Source organism: Syngnathus scovelli, chromosome 17 (genome assembly GCF_024217435.2).
Source record: "Syngnathus scovelli strain Florida chromosome 17, RoL_Ssco_1.2, whole genome shotgun sequence".
NCBI lineage: Eukaryota > Metazoa > Chordata > Actinopteri > Syngnathiformes > Syngnathidae > Syngnathus > Syngnathus scovelli.
Window position 1 is genome coordinate 6,449,764 of NC_090863.1, and position 22,869 is coordinate 6,472,632.

A 22,869-nucleotide genomic window follows, 5' to 3' on the forward strand; every position below is an offset into this window, starting at 1 on the left:
CTCATAAATAACTGCGGGAAACACAGAGTTAACCAATAACTTTATTTTCTTTTCCAGAGGAAAATACAAGAACAGTCTTGAAAAGTTTGAGGCACTTTGATGAATGATAAACGTGAAGGCAGGATTAAACGTTAAAATCCATTTTTAAAGCACAACATAAGGATCTGTAGTTTCTTTGCTAAAGGTGGGTTCTCTATTGTAACCTATGTAAAGCATGCATCTCCTTTAGATAGCAAAAAGATGGTATAAATTAACAATTTATCTTGCTTTTTAAAATGTGATTTTTTGTGTGTGTGGGGGGGTCATGCAGTGACTGAAAACGAATGGTTCTGTTAGCAGGAGAGCATTCAGGAACATGATGATTCTTTCTCAAAATATGTCACATGTAATCTGGTTCCAGCAACACGATCAAAGTCAAACCCATTCATATTATACCCTTCTTTCCAAAAACAATCAGCAGTCATCCCTCCCAAGAATTCGGCTAATAAATCCAGCTTGGCAGCAGTCAATGAATTGCTCGTAACACTCTTGGTTTCTATTTAGTCAAGTTAGAGACAACCAACTAGTTGCATGTTAAAGCACAAAATGACACTGGAAGATAATAATGACAATTCTAGACAGTTTTCTCCTCTATGTTCTGTAATCCTTAAAATGATCTGATTGTTGTCCAAAGTAGCGCAGGTCTTCAAGTGCAGTCCTTAATACAGAACTGTTAAAATAGAAAATATTTTAGATCCAGACAGAAGTTTTTCCATTTTTTACAATGGTGGCTGCTTTCTCCGTGGCTGCCTTGGGCCTGGCACCTTGCTTCTCCTGAACCGTATTGACACGATTTTGCTCCGCCATGGTCACCCCGGACACGGGGCTGCTGGTTCTGGAGGTCTGCTGGTGATTTTTCGTTTGATATGTCTGAAAGGCCATGTCCAGCTGTTCCTGGGCCACCCGCAAGTGGCGGTGAAGGCTCGCCAGGTCGGAGGGGATGTTCTCGTCTGGACTGGTGCACTGCTGCTCCTGGGCCACGTTGGCCATGTTCTGCTCGTGGGTGGTGATGAGACTGTTGGGCATCCTGCTGGACTTGTCTGTCTTCATCACAAGGTTGTATCCGGGAGGGGAGGCAGGGATGTTGCGGGAGAAGGGGTAGCCGAAACTCCGCCGACCCCGGTTCCTCTTGAGGCGCAGGGTGTCTCGAAAAGTGCCGATTCCCAGGTGAAGCATCTCGCAAACGTTCAAGATGAGGCAGAGGCAGCTTACGACATACATGATGAGAAGGAAGATTGTTTTCTCAGTGGGCCTGGAGATAAAGCAGTCCACTCGGTGCGGACAGGGGATCCGGTTGCACACAAAGGAAGGTCTAACTTGAAAGCCATACAGGAGGTACTGTCCCGCAAGGAAAGCAATCTCAAAGACGGCTCGTGACAAGAGCTGAAGGACATAGATCCGCATCAGCCCCTCTTGAAGGATTCTTCGGCGACCGTCGTGCTTTGGCTGCTCTTTCGCCAGCTCGGTTTTGGACTCGGGACCCTCCAGCGTGTCTTCGTAGATCATCGGCTCCGCGTCATCATCTTCCCCCTCCAAGACGTCCTCCAGATGGTGACTTCCCCGCCATCTCGAGTGAGCCGGCGGCTTTTTGCGGATCCTGTGACCCCTTCGCCGCTCCAGCTCGGAGGAGCGAGCAATCTTGTGGATCGCGTAGCCCATGTACATGATGGAGGGTGTGGAGATCATGATGATCTGAAAGACCCAGAAGCGCACATGGGAGAGCGGCGCAAAGGCATCGTAGCACACGTTGTCACAACCCGGCTGCTTGGTGTTGCAAGTGAACTTGGTCTGCTCGTCTGAGTAGATGGACTCCCCCCCGACGGCCGTGAGCACGATGCGGAAGATGATGAGCACGGTCAGCCATACTTTGCCCACAAACGTGGAGTGGTTGTGGATCTCTTCGAGCAGACGCGTGAGAAAGCTCCAACTCATGTTGCCCTTGCTACCTTTTCAACCAGAGTCTGTGGCGAGAAGAAAAAACAGTCATTAAATGTAGGAACTTGAAATCTTTTGCTTTTCATTGGTAGCATGCTACTTTTTGAGCAGTGGAGAAAAAATATTTGGCCTTCTTTCTCTTCACAGTCTCTTTGACGCGACGATGAGTTCTCTGAGTTCACGGCTCCCCGGCGTGGGATGTGCCATCTCCCCTGCCATCTGAGGGAACAGGAGAGGCTCTGGCGTGACCCAACAGTCCCCCTCACCCCCGCACATCCCCTATGATCCAGCACTGCCGACACTGGGGAAGCCTTTGGCCTCGTGGAGACAGATGGCATCAATGGTGGGTAAGTGTGCCTCAGGATGGCATGACATGCGGGGCCGCCTCGCCATGAATACTTCCATACAAATTTCAACTTTAAAGTGACTACGACGCGCTTGAGGTCAGCTGATGTCATCCAAAACCGCGCAAGGAGAGCTTTGAGTCATTTAAACAGACTTTTAGTCTACATTATTCTAAAATGAGCACAATGTGTTATTATTAAAAAAAATACTGTGACAAATATTCAAAATATTTAAGTATTTTACGGAAATTGTTATACTTAAAATGTTGGGGTCCTCAACAATTTTTTCAAGGTCAACGTGAACAGTAGTAGACCTCTGTAATATTGTTTGCAGATGATAAAGTACATAAAGAAATAACTAATAATTAAAAAAGGTTTTAATGATAATCTACTAAAATACAAATTAGATTTGAAAATTATATGATTTAAAAATAAAATTAAACAATATTCACTGTTCATATGGATTTTCTAAATCTTTAGAACCTACTGAGTGATTTGTGTCAAAAATTAAGGCATTTAAATTTGGCCTCCCCCATGTTCGAAATGACGAAACCGAATTTTAGGTCACAGTGTGATGCAGTGCGGTTCAGCGCCATTGCAAATAACAGCCAAGCTAAAAAATTGTCATATGAACCCCGTTTGTTTTATTGGACCTCCATAGATGCCTATTGAACTCTAACTGCTATACTATGTATTCTTTTGCTATTTTATGATCAGGTAGTTGATATCAATACTATATGTTGAAGAGGGAGCCATAGCAATGTGTAAATACTCTTATTAATTTATGCAAACATAGTTGCTCCATCAGAGCACAGATACAAAACATTCAGTAGATAACAGGACAGTCAGAAGATAACAACAAATGTCTGCCTTATATATGTTTTTCCTTCTTTTCCCCTCCCTATACCTTATTCCTGCTTGTGGACACTATAAAGCCTTCTGATTGGAACTATGACGTTGTTTCATCAACCCAAGGTCTTGCAAATAAAGAACCAACTATTACTCCACATCTTTGTTTTCCGATGGACATCTTGAACAAAATGCAACAATGTATATGCATGTCAATTTATGTGACTACAGTAATTTATGCGATTTTTACAAAGAGATCTTCTGAAAACAAAAAACCCACCTGGAGAAGTGGCAAATGCATTTCCCGTCCTAAAGATCCCCCTTTAGGTCTCCTGCCCAATCCAGGGCGTAGAACACCACCTCCATCCTAAAGTCCCAGACCCCTTCAAAACCCTCCAAAAACACGTTAGACTTTCTTTTTGGATCGTTTTTTCTTCCTCACATTCTTGCCTGTGTCTGGATTCTGTTACACCGGCTTTCTGAGCATGTCGGAAGTCTTACTAATAAAAAGGAAGAACAATGGGAAAAAAATCCTCCTCTGGCAGAAGACCCTCATTCAAGAGTTGAGATGCAAGAATATGGTAGTGCTGAATGATATGAACAGCGACGTGAGGGAGCGTGTTCATTCCCACACACTTGGCGTTCATGTGCAACATTTGTAACACAGACCATGAGGGTTCCTCACGTTTTCTCTCCTCTCTCTCACTCGCTCTCTCTCTCTGTATATATACACCTCACTCCTTCGCTCTTTCACTCTCTCGCCATCTCTCTCCTTATAGCTTAAGCTACACACACACCTGTGCAATCTGACCAGGCTCAATAAGAGTCATGTTGCCTTTACCTTAAAATGCTGCCTGGTTTTAATTGAAATTAAAATGAAGCTTTTACAAAATGAGATTGTTAAAATATTACAAGAGTAAATATATATTTGCTTGGGGGGGGGGGGGGGGGAATCGCAATATTGCAAGAATGAATTTGTGTTTATTTAACGGAAAATTGAAAATTAGGATTTGGACAACTGAGGTCACTAATGGCTGAGTTTTCAGGCCGAAGCGTAGCGCCGTGCCCGAAACAGAAAAAATAGACACGTCTCAGATTTTAGAGACATGAGAGGCTTGAGTGCAGATCCGCTCAGTCACGTCATAATGATAATATTTACATCTTCCATCTTGGAGCATGGACAAGCTTGCTGTCATATTCGGGAAGGGATCCGTCAAAAGTCAAATTGACAGATGGCGGTTTTGTATCCAGCTTGTATCTGGTCATCGTCACAGTGGCCATATAATGCTTAAAACTAAATTGATTGGGAGGCAGAAAAATGCTTCACTAGATGCCATCAAAACAGGATAATACTTTTATTGCTTTAGCCAGACGACAAAAACAGCGGACTAATGAATTTTCCGCAAATAACCTCTGAAAAAAAAAGTGACTTTAGGAATCTGCACCACCCGCAGATTGTAACATCACATCAGCGTGATTGTCTCAGATTTGTCAGTGGAGAAGCAACAAGACGAGAGGATCTTAGCGCTGTCTGAGTAGTTTCCAGTCCAAAGAAAAGCCACGCGGGCCTGCGGGACTCGTGGCCTCGCAGGCTGCCCTCTCCGTGTGACGAAGGAGATGTGGCGTAGCTAGCACCCCCGGTAAGAAGACGGGCCACGCTGCTGGAGTGAGCAGTGGGGATTTTGACATGTGCAATCCCGCGGGGACAAATAAGCACGTGGTTGGCTAATCTTTCTCCCTCCCTTCAACTTTCAACACTTTTCTCCCTGCTGCTTCTTCCCAAAATCTTCGCCTCGTCCAAACGACGCAGATGGCTGATAAGTGAACATTGCGAGGCAGTCAAAGTCAACGTCGCTTTGAGTGAGTGTTCCTCGACAGTAAGTGGAAGTGGCTGCCCGTGACGGACGATTAACACTCGCAGGTCGCAGTGATTTAATGAAACACGATACTGACACCAACATCCTCGCTTGAAATAGAGCACATACGGGAGGGGAGGCGTTAACCTTTTGTTTCACCCTGCACTGATCAGAAAAATGAACATTTTTTGCCATTGGCATTTTGGAATTTGGAAAGCCAATTTGATGTCATGAATAAAATAAGAGAAGAGGAAATAAAACGATTTGAATGAAAATGCACACCTGGCACTTTGCGAGAATCAAACATAGCTGAGTCAGAACGACCAGATGTGTTTGATGTTTGATGATCATCGGTCATTAAATGAAAACCACTCTGACAGGATCAACCAAAACTCACCTGTTGTGTTTTTTTTAAACCAGAAAATTCCAAATTATCTATCTCATATTGAATCTCTTCAGACAGTGCAAATGTACCTAATCGAACGGCCAGTCATCGAACCAGTTTCTCTGTCTCCAAACCCTCCGAAAAGTCAAAGTGGCTCCAAGCCCAACTAGCAGCAGATTCGGAGCAATGACAACAGAGACACTCACTCTGTTGTCCTTTGATAATTCGGGCTGGTCTAGCTTTGGGACAGCGTGCTTCATGTTGATAACTATTGATTGAAGCGCCCGCAGCTTTTCTCCTATAAGACATGCGTTGACATTGCTCGCCATCCAAGGTCTGGCTGGCAACGTGCTGCACCCAAACGGCACTCTTGAATATTCATAAGGTTATATTTGGGGGGGGTGGAAAGCAAATGTCGCTATTATGTGTTGTCACCCAAACATATTGCGTAAAAATGTTCAAATAATGAGCAATTACAATTTTCTTCCAAAAAAAAGTAGAATGCTATGAGTGAGGAGTCATAAAATTAAATGAATAAAGTCAAATATATTGTAAAAAAGTTGTAAAATGATTTGGATAACTTTGGAATAAGAATAATTTTTTAATAGGACCCCCCTAGGAGACAGGCCTCGGCATTGTTGTTTTTCAAGCGTGCTTCACCTTTAAGAGGTCAGTGTGAGCTGTGAGCGTTGGCAGCGTAGCCCAACGAAGATGTCGACAACTCTCCTTGGCCGCCGCCAATGTCATCACGTCTTTTTTTTTTTAAGCCACACGGCTGCGCTGAGCAGAGTTGATGCGAGCAGACTGCGGGGCTGTGGAGGTCTGCGTTTATGTAACGGATCGAGCTGCCCCCATGTGACTCGGAAATGCCCCCCCCACCCTCGGAGAAGAGTGACACAAGACACCAGAACATGCAACTGCTCCCGCGCCGCCTGTGCTGTGTGGCACTATCATTAAAATGTTTGGGTGGGAGGGGCGCCGAGAGATGGGAGAAGGGGTGTCAAGGGGGGGGGGGGGGGGGTGTATCCCATAGGCTGCCTGAGAGTGGTGGCAGTCCTATCTCATTTGTTCATCTGGCTCCTCGTTTTCTCAGCCGAGCCTATCCTACCCGCGGGCCCAGCGCGTCCCGTGCCAGTTTGACTAAGGCCCGGCTCCACTGAAGCGACGGAGATGAAAAGAGCCTTGAGGTGGGCGCCAGCAAACTTGCGCTGCGTCTCGCGCACATGAGCCCGGGCTGTTGGCTTCATGCGTGAGCGTGTCGCTGTTCTAACATCTCCCACCCAAATAGACAACGGGAGTCACCGTGCCCAGTCAGCGTACAACCTGCTGGCATATCTGGCAATTTAGTAGACACTTGTACAAGGCAGCACAGTGCTTTTTATTCCACGTCGCTTTAAATTCATATTTTGCAGTTTTTAATCCACGTCAGATTTTCATCTTTCTGTGGCTAATAATGTTTTCCCATCAGGGCACTAAAATCCAACTTCCCATCCAAAGGAAGGCAAGAACAAAGCTTTGCCTGCAGAACATCGTAAAGGGGGAGGCGGCCTTCATCTTTGACATTATCTTGTCTTAACCAGCCGTGTCATAGGGTGCAAGCAAGGGCACGCCCGGGGGAACGGCAGACCTCGTCAGGGTCATTTGCAGTAGCAGAGAAACGTTAACTGCATCTTGCTCCTCTTCCTCCTGCTTCTTCTTTCGGTGCCTCAGTCCAACTCAGTGAAGTACCAACAGTGCAGGGGGCGCCACGGGGAATCTCCCACATTCGCTCGCTGGCACTTTATTCACGCAACGACAGCTCCTACTATGTGCACATTATATCGGTTTCTTGTTAGCAGATGATGCATGACTCAGCTTTTGAAGGCCATGATAAGCGTGTCTGAGGTTAATCATTGACATGAGGTCAAGGTCAGACGGTGAGTGCACAAAGGGTAAATAACGGTTAAGGACTGGTTTTGAAAAAAAGTTCAATTTTATGAAGAACTCGAAGGGAGTTGCTTCTTTTTTGTTCTTGTCATTGCAACTTGTGGCCACGAGATGGGAAGCTCCTCCTCCATAGTTTACAGAAGTTTGTTTTTCCTGACGTGAGAAGACCGTCTAAAGAATATATTTGTACTGTATTATGAGAGTTTTTAAAAATAGGACTCTTCAAATTTATTGAAAAATATTTGAATGAAAAATATTAGTCAAACCAATATTTTAAATTAACAAATAGATCAACCTGATGCCTAAAAATCATATTTATTGAGAGACTTGAGGGACAAGATGAAAAAAGGACACCCTTTAAAATATTATTATTATTTTTAATGGTTAAACATGCAGCAGGTCTGGTTGACCTGTAAAAGTTTTTGGTGTACCAAAACAAAACAACCTGAGAACATTTTTGGGTGTACAAAAGTACAAACAAACAGGAGGGTTAACCATTTTTTGTCCTTTCAAGGGATCTTTAACTGGATAAATGGGACCATGACCTATCATGTGGCCTGCTGCGCCGTGGTCGGATGACAAACAGTCCAGGTGCAACGACCCCAGCGAGTATGTAAACAAACGGACATCACACTGTGAGAATCCAAATAAGTACCACGGCAGATTCTTTGTCGTGTCAAAAGTCTGATCAAGGGCTCTTGCAGTTCTACGTGAAAGTTAAATATGACGCGACAATTGGGTCACAGATTTTACGTAGTAATCACTGATCTTTCCAAATATCATCACACACACACTCCAAAAGTGCCTTTCTTACCTGTCCACTTGGATAGAGCGGTGATCTTTTGTACGTTTTATGGATGAGCATGCTGAGCGAGTGTCCAGAAGCATTGTCGCGCTGCGCTCGCACACGACAACAGCAAGTGAGACAATGGCTTATTTCTCATCAAAAGCGATCCCCACCAAGTACAGGCAGCGCTCTCAGGAGACCAGAGCAGGCCTCCGTCAAGGCCTCCATTGTTTGCCCGCCACTCTGACACTTTCTTTAGTAATCATTTTCACTACAGCTCCATTCATGTTTTTTTTGGAAGTCTGTCAGCAGGATGGAGGCGAAAAGGCAGCCACCAGATTGGACGGCCTTCAAAAATCCATTCATTCAATTTACACAATAGCACAAAATGTTTTTGCAGCTAATGTTAAAGCAACGCTGCCTTTTTGCTATTTGTTGCGAATGCTTCTTTGGCAGTTTTCCAAAGGTTATTCCCAAAGGCATTTTTTCCTCAGCTGGGTGCAGAGGACATTTTTTTATCTTTTGTTGACACAAATCTAGCCGGACTCCTCTTTTTGTCAAACACTGTGTCAAAACAAAAGCCGTGCTTCTTCTTTGACTTTATGTGTCACTTCTTTCTGATGCTGAGGCGTCACGTTCCAGCTATGAAATGTAGCCATCAAACTTCAATGACAAAAAGTTTGTACGGTGCATGTCGACGAAAATTTTTTTGTGCCGGGTTTTTTGAAAACAAACATGGAATGACGATGGAGACTAAGTAGGTGCATGTTGTATTTGAGTGCTTTAGATTACATCAAGAGTAAGATTTATTTCATGACTTAAGAATGTCGTGCCCAGCCTGATGACGCCAGAACTGTTGGGTTCATTCACTGGATATCACGAACGATTAGCCAGTTTCCTGGAACAAATGTATTGTACAATGTATGAAAGTGTCCATGCCAAAGTCCAGTTGCGTACACCGATTACAGTCGATGAAAAGTCAAATACGACAGGAAACAACTTTTTGAACCCTCACCGCCTCTCAAATTGGATAACTGATGATCGCCAGTTTGAAGTCAATGAATAAGTCAATAAAACCACTTCCTTAAATGACGCAGCAACTGATTGACGAGTCGCTAATCACGGCGTCAAAGGGCTGTAGCTAGTGAATTAGCGGCTGGTTTATTTCTATACTTGTGTGCCAGTTGCAAATGCTAACGTGATATTGAAAACATGGACTGTACAGTAAAAAAATATTTTATAATGGCGACACAGACGGGTACTATTTGTGCGTTGCGTTCGATTTCTGCCCTTGCAATTATCACACAATCATTAACCATTCTGATGAAACACGAGCACACAGTATTTTTTTTTTCATACTTTATTTTATGAGGAAGGTTTAGGCTGAACACAAAGTATGAGACTACATACCAGTTCTGTGTCAAATTGACAGCAGTTACATCTATACATAATTACAACTGCTTTATTGATTATTTTAATAAATACATTCTTCCATAATCATCTTCAACTTAATCCTGAGGCAAACCCGCCAAGTATGTCAAGCGGTCCGACTAAAGGTTTGTGCAAACCAGATTGAGCACGCAAAAAGATGATCTATTAATTTGGCACGCCCACGATTGCATCTGACAAATGGAGAAAACGGTTTAGACTATGCAATCGACTGAAAGCAAAGTGATTAGCTTTGTGACGCAATATGCTAATTCATCAGACTGAGACAAATTGTGGTGGCTGATTTTTCTTCTTACATGCTATGTCTGAAAGCCTGGTGACCACTTTTTGGGATGGTGGTAGATCAGGCCGACTTGATTGCATCTTTAAAATCTGAGTCTGTATCGGAAGGGAACTTCTCTGTCGGGGTGCATGGTTCCAAATCCCCAACGCCGGACGTCTATTTCGGGGACCTCCGTTTTGGGATCCAGAAGCTCAAACTCAAAGTAGACCAGCATGAGGAAGATGAACTGCTTGAGCTCGTTATTGGCAAAAAAGCGGCCAGGGCAGATTGACACGCCGGCGCCCCAGGGCATGGTGTAGTATTTCACCTTCTTGCCGTCTTTGTAAAACTCCGTCTTCTTGTTCCCGTCGGGAGTGAGGAAGCGGTCGTACTTGAAGGACAGCGGGTCAGGGTGGACGCCCGGGTCCATGTGCACGCAAGTGTATGGGAATGTCGCCACCCTGTCCCCCTTGCGGATGAGGAACTCCCGGCCGTCTGCCATCTTCAGCGACATGTCCTGGAGCACGCCCCTGACGAGAAGGGGCGCGGCGCGGAGTCTTAGGCTCTCCTCTACGACGCTGTCCATGATGGTGGTCTTCAACAGCATCTCGTACGTCACGTTCAGTAACGGCCCGCCGCGCTTCACTTCCTGGCCCGACTCACGAACGATCCGGTCCACCTCGGCTGTGACGGCTGCCATGGCGTCCGGGTTCTTCATGATGTACATCAGCAGCCAGAAAGCAGATGGGCCCGTGTTGCTCTGCGAGGCCCACAGGAGGAGTAACATGTACCTGTCGATCATGGCCTTGTCCATGCCCATCTCCTCCCGCACCTGCTGCATTTCCCACACCCAACCACTGGTGTTGTCTTTAGTCTTCACCTTGTGCACCGCCAAAGTATCCCAGAAGTATTCCAGGAGCCCTCGCGCTTCCAGTTTCTTCTTGGGAGGCAGGATGCCGTACGTCAGGTTGGGGAAGAGCTGATCGTACGCACGGAACTTGTAGAACAAGGCCTCCGATTCCACCCTGTCCTTCTCTTTGGCCTTTTCCAAGCCGTCCTCGGACTTGGGGGACACGTTGCCGTACAGGGCCAGGTAGCCCGCCCTGAACACAATATTGTAGCAGTACATGAAAAGGCCATCCTCTGTCCAGGTACGCTGCTCTTTGCCAAGGTTGTGCAGCATCAGGTCCTGAAGGTTGTTTGTCATGGCCTGTGTGAGGACCTCCAACCCGTCCCCCTTCAGATACTTGTTGCTGGATTGCTGCAGGTGATGATGCTCACTGTGAGGTGACCAGTAGCCGAAGACCCTGTGCACCAGTTGCTTGGCGTACTTGTTGAAGTCCAGCTTCTCCCGGCTCTCCTTGACGAACGGTCCAAAGGACAAGGGGTCCTGCAGGAAGGTGACATAGAAGCCGCTCAGCTGGATGGTGAAGACCTCTCCATGCTTTTCCTGCATCCTCTGCAGGAACTTAAACATGTTCCTGCGAAACTCCAAGACGTGGCCCAGCCAAGGGAGCAGACCCTTGTCCAGAGGGGGCTCTCCTGGCCTCTGCCGTCTGAACATCCCAAGAAGATACAATCCTCCCATCAGTGCCGTGAAGAGCGCAACAAGTATTGGCAGCACCAGCCCACCCATGACTGATCCCTCTGATAGAACAATTATGCTTTGGAAAGAAGATGCACGGCCAGAATATAAATGCTGTTTTGGCCCCTCCCATAGTTTTCAGTTTTAATATAATATTAACATATTGACCTGGCTGTGACTTGAGGGACCAGAAGAGTGGTTGTGGTAGGGATAAAATGTTTTTTTAATGTGTTCTGTTTTTGTAATGGTTAAACGTGCAGCGGGTCATGTTGACCTGTAAAAGTATTTGGTGTACCAAAAAATGACCCTAGAACATTTATGGTGTACAAAAGTACAAACATAAACAGGAGGATTAAGTATTTTTCGTCTCTTCAAGGGATCTTTAACCAGATAAATGGGACCCTGTTCTATCATGTGGCCTGCTGCACCGTGGTGGGATGACAAACAGTCCAGGTGCAACGACCCCAGCAAGTATGCAAACAAACGGACATCACACTACGAGAATGCAAACAAGTACCACAGCAGATTCTCAAAAGCCTGATCAAGGGCCCTTGCAGTGCTACGCTAAAGCTAAATGTGACGCAACAATTGGGTCGCAGATATTACGTAGCAATCACTGATCTTTCCAAAATATTAGCACACACACACCGTCCGAATACCTGTCACGAGTAAACGACTCCAAAACAGAGGCATTGTCGTGCTGTGCTCGCACACGACAACAGCAAGTGAGACAATGACTCATTTCTCATCAAAAGCGATCCCCACCAAGTACAGGCAGCGCTCTCAGGAGACCAGAGCAGGCCTCCGTCAAGGCCTCCATTGTTTGCCCGCCACTCTGACACTTTCTTTAGTAATCATTTTCACTACAGCTCCATTCATGTTTTTTTTTGTAAGTCTGTCAGCAGGATGGAGGCGAAAAGGCAGCCACCAGATTGGACGGGCTCTCGCCTTCCAAAATCCATTCATTCAGTTTACACAATAACACAAAACATTTTTGCAACTAATATTAAAGTAATGCTGCCTTGTTGCGAATGCTTCTTTGGCAGTTTTCCAAAGGTTATTCCCAAAGGCATTTTTTCCTCAGCTGGGCGCAGAGGGCTTTTTTTTTTCTTTTGTTGGCACAAATCTAGCCGGACTCCTCTTTTTGTCAAACACTGTGTCAAAACAAAAGCCACGCTTCTCGACTTTATGTGTCACTTCTTTCTGATGCTGACGCGTCACGTCCAGCTATGAAATGTAGCCATCAAACCTCAATGACAAAAAGTTGCGAATTGTGTCGGGCTTTTTCTAAACTAACTCTAAGTGTCAATTGAGACTAAGTAGGTTTTATTCTTTAGATTACATCAAGGGTAAGATGTAGTTTATGACTTAAGAACGTCGTGCCCAGTTTGATGACGCTGGAACTGTTGGGTTCATTTAGTGGATATCACAAAAGATTGGCCAGCTTCTTAGAACAAATGTACTGTACAGTATATGAAAGTGTCGATGCCAAAGTCCAGTTACGTGCTCCGATTACAGTCGATGATAAGTTCAAATACGACAGGAAGCAACTAAATTTCACTGCCTCACAAATAGGCTAACCGATGATGTCATGTCGATCGGTAGTTTGAAGTCGATGAATTAGTCAATAAACTGCTTCCTTAAATGACGCAGCAACTTTTCTGATCAACATTTCAAAAATAACCAAAGCAGCCAGTAACTTGACTTGTATGCATTTCTTTGTGTTTACATCCCGCATTAGCGACTGACAACAAACAACGTTGTGCGTTTACGTCAGTGGAACGATCAACAGAGAAGGTTACCCCAGAGCAACTAGGCATGACTGGGTGAAACGTTGAGGTACCACTGCATTGAAAAAAAAACACACTTGTAGGCTTATTTTTTATTCAAATTTAGGCACACCAAGAAAGAATTTCTTTTCATCCATGATGGAACCTTGAACACAGTTGGGCGGAGAAACAAAACACTTTTGGAATGTTCCCGATGTGTAGAGCAGGCAGACTTTAATGTGAATTGCATGTGAACGTTTCTCTCCAAGGCCGTAACTTTGGAACTTTTATAAGATTGGACATGGTTTACTCCTTTTTTGGATCCCTATTGGGACATTTTGTACACCAAAATTCCACTTACTATTGCTTATATAAATGTGAAATGACTCAGCAAAGTCAGTGACCGTTTTATTTGGGAGAGACAAAGTAGAACGTACAGAAGCTAACTATTACTTTGCATCTGGGAATATTTTTGGGAATCGGCCAGATGGAAACAATTTTATGCATTGCTTCGATATCCGCCCTTGGAATTATCATACAATCATTAACTATTGTGATGAAACACAAGCACGCAGTATTTTTTTTCCACACTTTATTTTATGAGGTAAGTTGATGCAACACATCCTGTTGATTCGAGACTAAAACACAAACCAAGTGAAAAAAAAGTATGCTGGACTACATACTAAAGTGTCAACATTCCATTTACACATAATTACAACTGCTTCTATTGATTTCTTTTTTTAATGAATATATTCTTCTAAAATCATTTAAACTTAATCCCGCGGCAAATCCGCCAAGCATGTGAAGCGGTCCCACATCTTGCAAGTTTGTGCACAGCTGTTCTTCATCACAAAGTGCGTTACCTTCTGAGAGAGCTCTACTCCTTTCCAGACTTTAATTTTCATACTACATGACCTTCATTTGCAACAAAGTATTTCAAATATATCCATCACTTCAAACCGTTGAAATATTTACAAGCAGATGTATATTAGTTTCCCAACAAATGTAGAACATCACTCAAAGCAATCCCGATACTTTTGTTGAGCACTACATAAAAATGATGAAAATAATGATTTAGTATACAACATTGCCTACGTAGAGTGTTCATCGGAAAACACTTTCCGAGCATGTGCCCGCTTTTTGGGATTGTTCCCTTTTAAATAGTCTATATTTTGCTCCATGGTTTGTCCATCTTTAATATCTGAGTCTGTATCGAAAGGGAACTTCTTTGTCGGGCTGCATGGTTCCAAAGCCCCATCGTCGGACATCTATTTTGGGGATCTCTGTGTTGGGATCCAGAAGCTCAAACTCAAAGTAGACCAGCATGAGGAAGATGAACTGCTTGAGCTCATTAGTGGCGAAGAAGCGGCCGGGGCAGATTGACACCCCGGCGCCCCAGGGCATGGTGTAGTATTTCACCTTCTTGCCGTCTTTGTAAAACTCCGTCTTCTTGCTCCCGTCAGGGTTGAGGAAGCGGTCGTACTTGAAGGACATTGGGTCGGGGTGGATGCCCGGGTCCATTTGCACGCCAGTGTAAGGGAAGACTGCCATCCTGTCCCCCTTGCGGATGAGGAACTCCCGGCCGTCTGCCATCTTCAGCGACATGTTCTGGAGCACGGCCCTGGTGAGAAGGGGTGCAGCGCACAGTCTTAGGGTCTCTTCCACAGCGCTGTCCATGACGGTGGTCTTCATCAGCATCTCTCGCGTCACGTTCAGTAATGGCTCGCCGCGCTTCACTTCCTGGCCCGACTCACGGACAATCTGGTCCACCTCGGCCTTGATGGCCGCCATGGCGTCTGGGTTCTTCATGATGTAGAGCAATAGCCAGAAAGCAGATGGGCCCGTGTTGCCCTGCGAGGCCCACAGGAGGAGAAACATGTACCTGTCGATCATGGCCTCGTCCATGCCCATCTCCTCGCGCACCTGCTGCATTTCCCACACCCAACCGCTAATGTTGTCTTTGGTCTTGACCTTGCGTACCGCCAGAGCATCCCAAAAGTAGTCCATGAGCTTTCGCAGTTCCAGCCGCCTCTTGGGAGCCAGGACACCATACGCCAAGTTCGGGAAGAGCTGATCGTACGCACGGAACTTGTAGAACAAGGCCTCCGATTCCACCCTGTCCTTCTCTTTGGCCTTCTCCAAGCCGTCCTCAGACTTGGGGGACACGTTGCCATACAGGGCCAGGTAGCCCGCCCTGAACACAATATTGTAGCAGTACATGAAAAGACCATCCTCTGTCCAGGCACGCTGCTCCTTGCCGAGGTCGTGCAGCATCAAGTTCTGAAGGTTGCTCGTCATGGACTGTGTAAGGACCTCCAACCCGTCCCCCTTCAGGTACTTGTTACTGGATTGCTGCAGGTGATGATGCTCGCTGTGTGGTGACCAGTAGCCAAAGACCCTGTTCACCAGGTGCTTGGCGAATATGTTGAAGTCCAGCTTCTCCCGGCTCTCCTTGACGAACGGACCGAAGGACAAGGGGTCCTGCAGGAAGGTGATGTAGAAGCCCCCCAGCTGGATGGTGAACACGTCGCCATGCTTCTCCTGCATCCTCTGCAGGAACTTTGCCGTGTCCCTGCGGAACTCCAAGACGTGGCCCAGCCAAGGAAGGAGACCCTTGTCCAGAGGGGGCTCTCCGGGCCTCCGCCGTCTGAACACCCCAAGAAGATACAATCCTCCCATCAGTGCTGTGAAGAGCGCAACAAGTATCGGCAGCACCGGCCAACCCATGACTGATCCCTCTAACAGAACAAGTATACTTTGGAAAGAAGGTCCACGGTCAGAGTATAAATGCTGTTTTGGCCCCTCCCATAGTTTTCAGTTTTCCTGGAACTCAGCTGGCTTCTATTTTTTAAACTTACAAGCACCACATATGCTCTTAATTTGACTCCATGAGGCAGTCTTCATTCAGTCTTCATTTTTAGCTGTTGCTGTCACATTTACAGGCTGATGGAAAAATCCAGCTTTACAGGTTCAAGCAGAAACAGATGTTTCCATTGTTACTCATTGTTGATCACGAAAGGCGGGGAAAAAAACATTTTTCCCCCAATGTGACACACTGATTGTATCTTACACACTGGGAACTTTTTTAAAGCTCCATAAAGTTGACCTTTTCCTCGCAACAATTTTATGTACACTACTTAAAAAGTGATCCTGCATGCAATCTGTTGCTCTCTCTGGGTTCCACTTCAATTTACCACGCTGAGCGTGATATTATCCATACAGAATCTTTAAAAAAAAAAAAAAAATGGTGACGTCACTTTACAGACGGCTAACTAGACTAAGCATGTAGCGTCACCTTATGGACGCCAGTCGCAATGTAGGTATTCACCAAGCCGAGCATGACATTTTTTCGTTTTACATCGACTGTTTGTGTGGTAAATACGAGATTTCAATGAAGTATCTCTAAAATGTAACATTACAAAAGCATAGACAAATCGGTTGAAATTATTGCAAAATTAGTAGGCATGAAAGTGATATTTTTGGCAAAATTGTTGGCTACGGCATGATACGAAAACGTGCGGTTGCCATACCAACAAGGCGCCTTAAACTTACGTCATTACAAAGAGTATCCGTAAATTTTCTGTTCCTTTCGCGTCCGTTGTCGTTTCATCATTGAAACTGTTATTTTCTGGGTAGGCGAGATCAGAGACCGATAGGATATAAGACATATCTGGGCGCAAGTAAAGGAGAAGTAGAGAACATGACTCAATATATTTTAGACTCTAAAATTTAGATTATAGGCTCCGTAATTTATGCGACAATGAGTGAACGATATGTTACGCCCGAGGTACTTATGGGACTTCTCTTGGTTCGAATTCACGTTCTTTGATTGCTTCCGGCATTGTACAGCCGATGTTACGTTCAATTGTAGGATGTAATATTTTTGTGGCAGAAGTAAGGGACACGTTCTTATTCCATGACTGACCCCCAACGCGGGTCCTAAAGTCCGCCGCAGTTTCATCTAATGCCAATCTATTGGTAATGTGTTCTTTGACCATCAATCAATCTACTATTTGGATTAAAAAAATAATAATGCGTAACGTGCTTCCCACCATAGCGTTTATCATTTTCACTTGTGTCTTCGAACGCCCCACTAATCACGTATCCTGTGACGTCACACATGCGTGCAATGGTAGTTACATCACGAATCTTGCCGGTTCATTTCCTCCTTCGTACGTGCGAGTTGAAGCCCAGGGGATTCCGCAAGCTGGGTATTTTACTCACGATTTAGTCAAATAACGTTAATATTTATACACAGGTAAGACTGATTTAAAAGGAAAAAAGGGTTACCGTAAACGCTACGAAAAAGTGACGCTTCTGTTTTGTAACGCTTAAGTTTTATATTGCCACTGTACGATAATCAATTCGTGATCACGTATGTTGTATGTTTCAATTAACCCTGGTCACATTTCTAAGCATTTTCTTAAAATTTTGATCATGTTTAACGTGACTCCCAGTTGTCCTTCATGTGTAACCTCTGTACTCGTTGTTAGCATGATGAACCCCGAATAGTAGCATGTTTAGGATAAGATGCTAAACACAACTGTAATGGATTTTATATGTTCTATGTTCAGGTACAATGGCTGACTACGAGGACAACGAGTCCAAATTTATGAGAAAAGCCAAGGAGAATCCGTTTGTCCCTGTGGGTGAGTACATCTGGTTATCTTGATATTACATCACTTTAAGTTGTTTTAGTTGTTGATGTGGCTCTTGTTGAAATTGATTTCATTACTAGACTACGCAATATAGTGGCTGGTGTTTTTTCATTTGATTAATAGATTTTGTGCTCATCACGAATATGGTATTAAACCTCACACTCCATCTGATGCTGTGGCACACAACTCAGAACCTCAAATACGTAATTCTCCCTTTGATCGCTTCAATTAGTTGTATGATGACTGATGACACAGCCTGCAAAACAGATGGCTGATCAAATAATGGCCCCTGTGTTGTCAATTTGCTACTCCCCTGTTAATCACTGGGTCTGTCTTGTTAATCACCGGGTCTGGTGTCCACTTTCCTAAATAAACACCTCAAATCCCGTTCACAATATTTTGTTTGTTGTATTATCGCACCAGAACACACCGTACATCTGGCATCTGTGAATATTGAATGCTTTATTCCAAATCATTGACTGGTCATCTGTGGAGTTGAATGCATAAACTATTTAAGAAAAGTTAACATTGTCTTATGTTGCAGGCATGGCCGGCTTCTTTGCCATTGTAGGCTACAGACTATGGAAGATGAAAAGTCGCGGGGACACTAAAATGTCTGTGCACCTGATCCACATGCGCGTGGCCGCCCAAGGCTTTGTGGTGGGCGCCATGACCATCGGTATGTACACGGCTAATAATAAAACTTGAAATACTGTCAAATGGCCTATAAAGGTTCATTTACACGACTGGTGGTCATCATCTAACGTGTTTTTTTTTTGGGTCTTTTTTGTTTAGGTGTCATTTACTCAATGTACAGGGACTTTTTTGCCAAACCAAGAGAAGAACAGAACCAAGCGCAATCTAAGTGAACATTGACTCGACTCGTTTTATTTAACTTCCCTTAATATTACCTCATATTAAGGTTTACTTTTCTACTGATAGATTGCACCTATACACAAGTAAATAAGATTTCAATATCTAAAGACAATAGTACTGTATGTCAAAACTATCACCATCTTCTACACAGCTTGGAGTTATAATTCTTGATTATTTTAGGTTATTTATTTACTTTTGCTTTATTTTCAATAGTATGGGGTATTGAATTACTTAAAATATATTTATAGGATGTAGATAAACTAAGACTGTTTTGGAAAACAAATACTTTCCTTCTGTTGGGCTAGGCTCCGACACACCCTTGATCCTGGATGGATGATTTGTCTTCTGTGGTATATCATCGTTAACATGGATTTGTGTTTTATTTTTATGCCAAATCATATCTGTAAAACTCAAATGCAACAGGTACATTAGCAAATAGATGTAACGTGGTTTATCCATTAAAGTTAGGATACAGTAATACAACTTCACTCAAATAGAGCTTTACAAATGGGTCTTCAAATGAGTTTTAAAAATGGACCGAGATATTCATTGAATGGATTCAATATTTGATCCTCGTGTCACCTTTTACATCAGCACAGGTCCAATTCAATTTAAAGCGATGCTGCAATCACTTAAATGCCTTATGTGACAGAGATATTTTGAAATGTGTACACATGCTGTTCCAATATTTGTAATATCGTTTCCATGTCACTGAAAAGTAAATGATTCGTTATGTGAACTCTCACTTTTAGCTTTTGCCTCTTGCTTTGTTGAATTTCGGCTGCTCAAACACTCTGTAGCATTGTATGTCACTGTGTAGCTTTTGATTGACTAGGAATAAAAGCTTGATTTAGTTTTTTTAAAATGCTACTGCTGTCCAGGCACAGCCGACATGACGTGTTCCTCTTGTTCTCGCGATATCTGAAGTCGGCGTCGTTGCCATGGACACAACTGTCGCGGTACAAGAAACCATTTGGGGACTTTTCGTCAAGATTCAAAACAGCTTCTGTTCGAAACGAAGGCGGTATTTAATCTTTTATCTATTTAATAGGTAGGTGGGTGAAGTATATATTAGACTTGTTTAAACTTTGCTTTTTGGATCGAAACCTATCCTACAGTATTAATAGTGGGAACATTGATTTACAACCACCTATGTTTGTCCTTACAACAGACGCATCATAGATGGACGATGCACTTGGAGTTAGCGATCTTCAGGTTCAGGAAAATGGAAAACAGCAAATGGACAAAATGAAAGCAAAACCTGACTTTCTCAATGAGCATTTGGACTTGTTGAGCCAATGCGCTGCAGCGGTCAACATATCAGACAGGTGAGAAAGTCTGAAAGACGAACTGTCGCAACTTTGCATTAATTAACAAAAGATTTTTGTCCATCACTTCCAGGAGACTCGAACAGGATGAGCGTCCGCGCTTGTTGGACCAGTTGAGGGAGCTGACGGATGTCAATGCTCGCCTCTTCAAACTGTTGAGCGAAAAAGAATTTGAGATCAAGCACATGAAGAAAAAATGGGAAAATGAGCGGGCGTTTCTCAAGGCTGGTATGTGTATCATATTAAATATTAAGGTTGCAGCGATGTAATCACTTTTTCCCCCTGATGGAATACTTATTGAGTACTCGTTGATAATTCCACTTTCAAATGTTCAAAAACAAACTTTTTAGAGTACCACTTTGTCATTATTCATATTCTAAAACCAGACTATTTTATATAGTAACACATTTTAACCACACATTTAATTTCAAGGACAAGGTCGCCCGTGACAGAAGTCTCAATTATGTGCTGTCCCAGTCTGACCACTAGGGGGTACTATTTTGTAAAATTGGTACGTTACTTGTTTATTAACTACGAAATAAAGTGAGTAAAACGAACTTTCTTGAGAACACCAGAAGTTATTAAAAAAAACTGTCAGGACAAATGACACTCACACGCCTTCTCTTTTCTTTACATCTCTATTTTAATCTCAAGAATCTTGAGTCAAGATGTTGATCACTTTTGGCATTTTAGGTGTGTCAAGCGATGCAGCCGCCGTCAAGATCGTGGAATTGTCCAGAAAGAATCGAGAACTGACTGTTGAAGTGGAACGAGAAAGAACAAAATGCAAACAAAACAGTAATAGAATCAAAGCACTCGAGAATGACGTGAGTCTTCTGTTTGGTTCAATTTCATCCTGACATTGACTGGTCATTCATTTCATTTTTCTTGGTACAGCTAGAGGTTGCTGTGCGCTCAGGACCAGGTCAAAAGATTGACGCTAAATCGCAGGAAAGCTCGTCTAAAGACTGTGAGGTCAAGTTCACTCCATGTTAGTGGGACATTTGGCATGACAGAATGAAACAAAATGTTACTGAATACATTTCATGTACATCATTAGTAACTGATAGCCAACTTAGAGGCTCCACTGTAAATTCTTATGATTTTCTGAAGTTCACTCACGTCATCCTAATCACAATAACAAATTGATTATCCATAAAAACAGGACAACCCAGAGGTGAAGTCCCTGAAGGACAAATTATCCGCTGCCCAGCTGAAAGTGACAGAGTATCGCAACCAAGTTCAATTTCTCAAGCAGGAGTTAAAAGTGGCTCAGAAGGTGCACGACATCTCATCTAATGCAATCACATTTGGCATGCAACTTCATTTGTTGGTGATGTCATCTGCTGCAGGTTCTCGTAAGCGAGGTTGGGGAAGACGTCAACGTTCAGCAGTTACTGAGCTGTGCGGGAAGCTTTAGGGGACGAGCGCAGCACATACTGGCTCTTCAATCAAGGGTGAGGAGCGAATAAGAGCTCACATTATGTGGCAGTTGACTAAAAAGCGAGCGGATACATTGAAACAAGTCTTTGTTTTGTTGATGTATCAGCTAGTGCACAAAATAAAATAAGGTACTCTAAACTGAGTTGTGTTTGTGATAGGTGCGTGACCTGGAGAAGCAGCTGAGGTCACCTCCATCATACATGCTGAACATGGACGAAGAAGAACCATCATGCCGTTCTACTAAAAGTCCAGGCCGACACGTTGGTTATAGCCGTAGCGCTGAGAAGGAAAAGAGGGAGGCTTTTCAGGTGGGTTGTGATTATTTATTTTTTTCTCACCTTCAACAGAAAAGTAATGATATTGTGCATCCTTCTTCAGAGGCTCTCAGATAGCTATGAAGCCTTGCTGCGAGACTGTGACCAGGTGAGGAAAGAGCTGGAAAGCTCCAAAGCGAGGAACAAATGTCTGTCTGCTGACATAAAGACCTTGAAAGCACAGAATTCCTCTCTGCTGCTAAAGAGCAAACACGACGACGAGCTTGTGGATGCTATATTGGTAAGAATGAGCACGTCGACCGTGAGCAAAAAAACTAACACCCATGTCGTTCCTCTCGGTTTTTCCATGGCAGAAGGAGAAGAGTCGCATGCTGGAGGTGCTGAGTCAGCTCACCAGGCAGAATGCACCAAGCCAGCCCAGCTCGGGACCGTCACTCAGCAGTGAGCTCTTCGCACAGAAGACGCTCATCCAGAACTTGTACCAAGTGGTCGCTGACAAAGAGGGAACTATTAAAGAATTAGAGGAAAAAATCAAGCAGCTCTCTAGTGACAACTTCTAAAAAAAAAAAAAAACATTTAATCACAGCCTAAGTCTAACAAGATGGTTTTAGAAAAACATTGTGATTTCAATTTCAAAGCTTGTCTTAAAAAATACCCTAAACTACCACTCTATTACTATAAACATGTCAATGTAAATAACCTCTTTTTTCTTAACTTTTTTTTTTTAATCATGTGTGACAGGCAGAACAATTCCGTGCCCTTCCACTTGCCATGACAACATACAATTACTACTATGCACGTCACTTTTGTTCGATAGTGAGATTTTTCGAACGTAAAATAAATGCTTTGCTAAATACACATCCATAGCATTTTCAAATAAAATCGAAAATGCACATGTATCCCCTCCTTACCTTGACCCTGGATGGTTCTTAACGCGAAACATTCATTTCTATGGCCGTTTGTACCGCTCCAATATGGCTGACCCACACACGCACACGTGACGGCCGGAAGGTAAATGCTGTTGAAAAACACTCAGGAGAGTCTTTCGCAACGCCGTCAAATGCTTAAGTGACTTTTTTAGTCCAAATGTGACGTAACCACAC

General features: G+C 43.8%; 5 protein-coding genes and 2 long non-coding RNA genes across 12 annotated transcripts; 3 read left to right on the plus strand and 4 right to left on the minus strand.

Moving 5' to 3' along the window:
* Positions 1 to 23: 23 nt before the first annotated feature.
* gjc2 (gap junction protein gamma 2) lies at positions 24 to 8,556 on the minus strand. 2 transcript variants are annotated; one of them, XM_049746690.2, is made up of 2 exons: positions 8,149 to 8,556; positions 24 to 2,000 (listed from the first exon to the last, which is right to left on the minus strand). In XM_049746690.2, exon 2 carries the CDS (start codon positions 1,969 to 1,971, stop codon positions 730 to 732), a length of 1,242 nt encoding a protein of 413 aa, XP_049602647.1. In that variant the 5' UTR covers positions 1,972 to 2,000; positions 8,149 to 8,556; the 3' UTR covers positions 24 to 729. The 2 variants fall into 2 exon arrangements, with proteins under 2 accessions (XP_049602647.1, XP_049602648.1); XM_049746691.2 differs by lacking the exon at positions 8,149 to 8,556 and adding an exon at positions 3,448 to 3,848.
* LOC137841075 (uncharacterized) lies at positions 45 to 8,120 on the plus strand. 2 transcript variants are annotated; one of them, XR_011088442.1, is made up of 3 exons: positions 45 to 184; positions 2,122 to 2,321; positions 7,849 to 8,120. It is a non-coding gene; the product is annotated as an uncharacterized lncRNA (long non-coding RNA). The 2 variants fall into 2 exon arrangements; XR_011088441.1 differs by lacking the exon at positions 7,849 to 8,120 and having other exon boundaries at positions 2,122 to 3,320.
* Positions 8,557 to 9,534: 978 nt separating the features above from the next.
* Positions 9,535 to 11,513, minus strand: LOC125984634 (5-beta-cholestane-3-alpha,7-alpha-diol 12-alpha-hydroxylase-like). Its single transcript, XM_049746680.1, has one exon. The coding sequence runs from the start codon at positions 11,466 to 11,468 to the stop codon at positions 9,936 to 9,938; it is 1,533 nt and encodes a 510-aa protein (XP_049602637.1). The 5' UTR covers positions 11,469 to 11,513; the 3' UTR covers positions 9,535 to 9,935.
* A 1,881-nt stretch (positions 11,514 to 13,394) lies between these two features.
* LOC125984635 (7-alpha-hydroxycholest-4-en-3-one 12-alpha-hydroxylase) lies at positions 13,395 to 16,108 on the minus strand. The gene has a single exon (XM_049746681.2). The coding sequence runs from the start codon at positions 15,911 to 15,913 to the stop codon at positions 14,381 to 14,383; it is 1,533 nt and encodes a 510-aa protein (XP_049602638.1). The 5' UTR covers positions 15,914 to 16,108; the 3' UTR covers positions 13,395 to 14,380.
* Positions 16,109 to 17,141: 1,033 nt separating this feature from the next.
* Positions 17,142 to 19,465, plus strand: higd1a (HIG1 hypoxia inducible domain family, member 1A). Of its 3 annotated transcripts, none has more exons than XM_049746705.1 (4): positions 17,142 to 17,164; positions 17,761 to 17,835; positions 18,389 to 18,523; positions 18,640 to 19,465. In XM_049746705.1, exons 2-4 carry the CDS (start codon positions 17,766 to 17,768, stop codon positions 18,711 to 18,713), a joined length of 279 nt encoding a protein of 92 aa, XP_049602662.1. In that variant the 5' UTR covers positions 17,142 to 17,164; positions 17,761 to 17,765; the 3' UTR covers positions 18,714 to 19,465. The 3 variants fall into 3 exon arrangements, with proteins under 3 accessions (XP_049602662.1, XP_049602661.1, XP_049602660.1); XM_049746704.1 differs by lacking the exon at positions 17,142 to 17,164 and adding an exon at positions 17,281 to 17,444; XM_049746703.2 differs by lacking the exon at positions 17,142 to 17,164 and adding an exon at positions 17,327 to 17,397.
* Positions 19,466 to 19,902: 437 nt separating this feature from the next.
* LOC125984639 (coiled-coil domain-containing protein 13) lies at positions 19,903 to 22,672 on the plus strand. Its single transcript, XM_049746687.1, has 9 exons — positions 19,903 to 20,048; positions 20,122 to 20,276; positions 20,742 to 20,875; positions 20,946 to 21,023; positions 21,214 to 21,327; positions 21,401 to 21,505; positions 21,650 to 21,799; positions 21,870 to 22,046; positions 22,120 to 22,672. Exons 1-9 carry the CDS (start codon positions 19,903 to 19,905, stop codon positions 22,324 to 22,326), a joined length of 1,266 nt encoding a protein of 421 aa, XP_049602644.1. The 3' UTR covers positions 22,327 to 22,672.
* LOC125984650 (uncharacterized) lies at positions 20,064 to 22,818 on the minus strand. 2 transcript variants are annotated; one of them, XR_007487018.2, is made up of 5 exons: positions 22,678 to 22,818; positions 22,088 to 22,273; positions 21,659 to 21,770; positions 20,663 to 20,804; positions 20,064 to 20,200 (listed from the first exon to the last, which is right to left on the minus strand). It is a non-coding gene; the product is annotated as an uncharacterized lncRNA (long non-coding RNA). The 2 variants fall into 2 exon arrangements; XR_007487017.2 differs by having other exon boundaries at positions 20,663 to 21,770.
* Between the last annotated feature and the right edge of the window lie 51 nt (positions 22,819 to 22,869).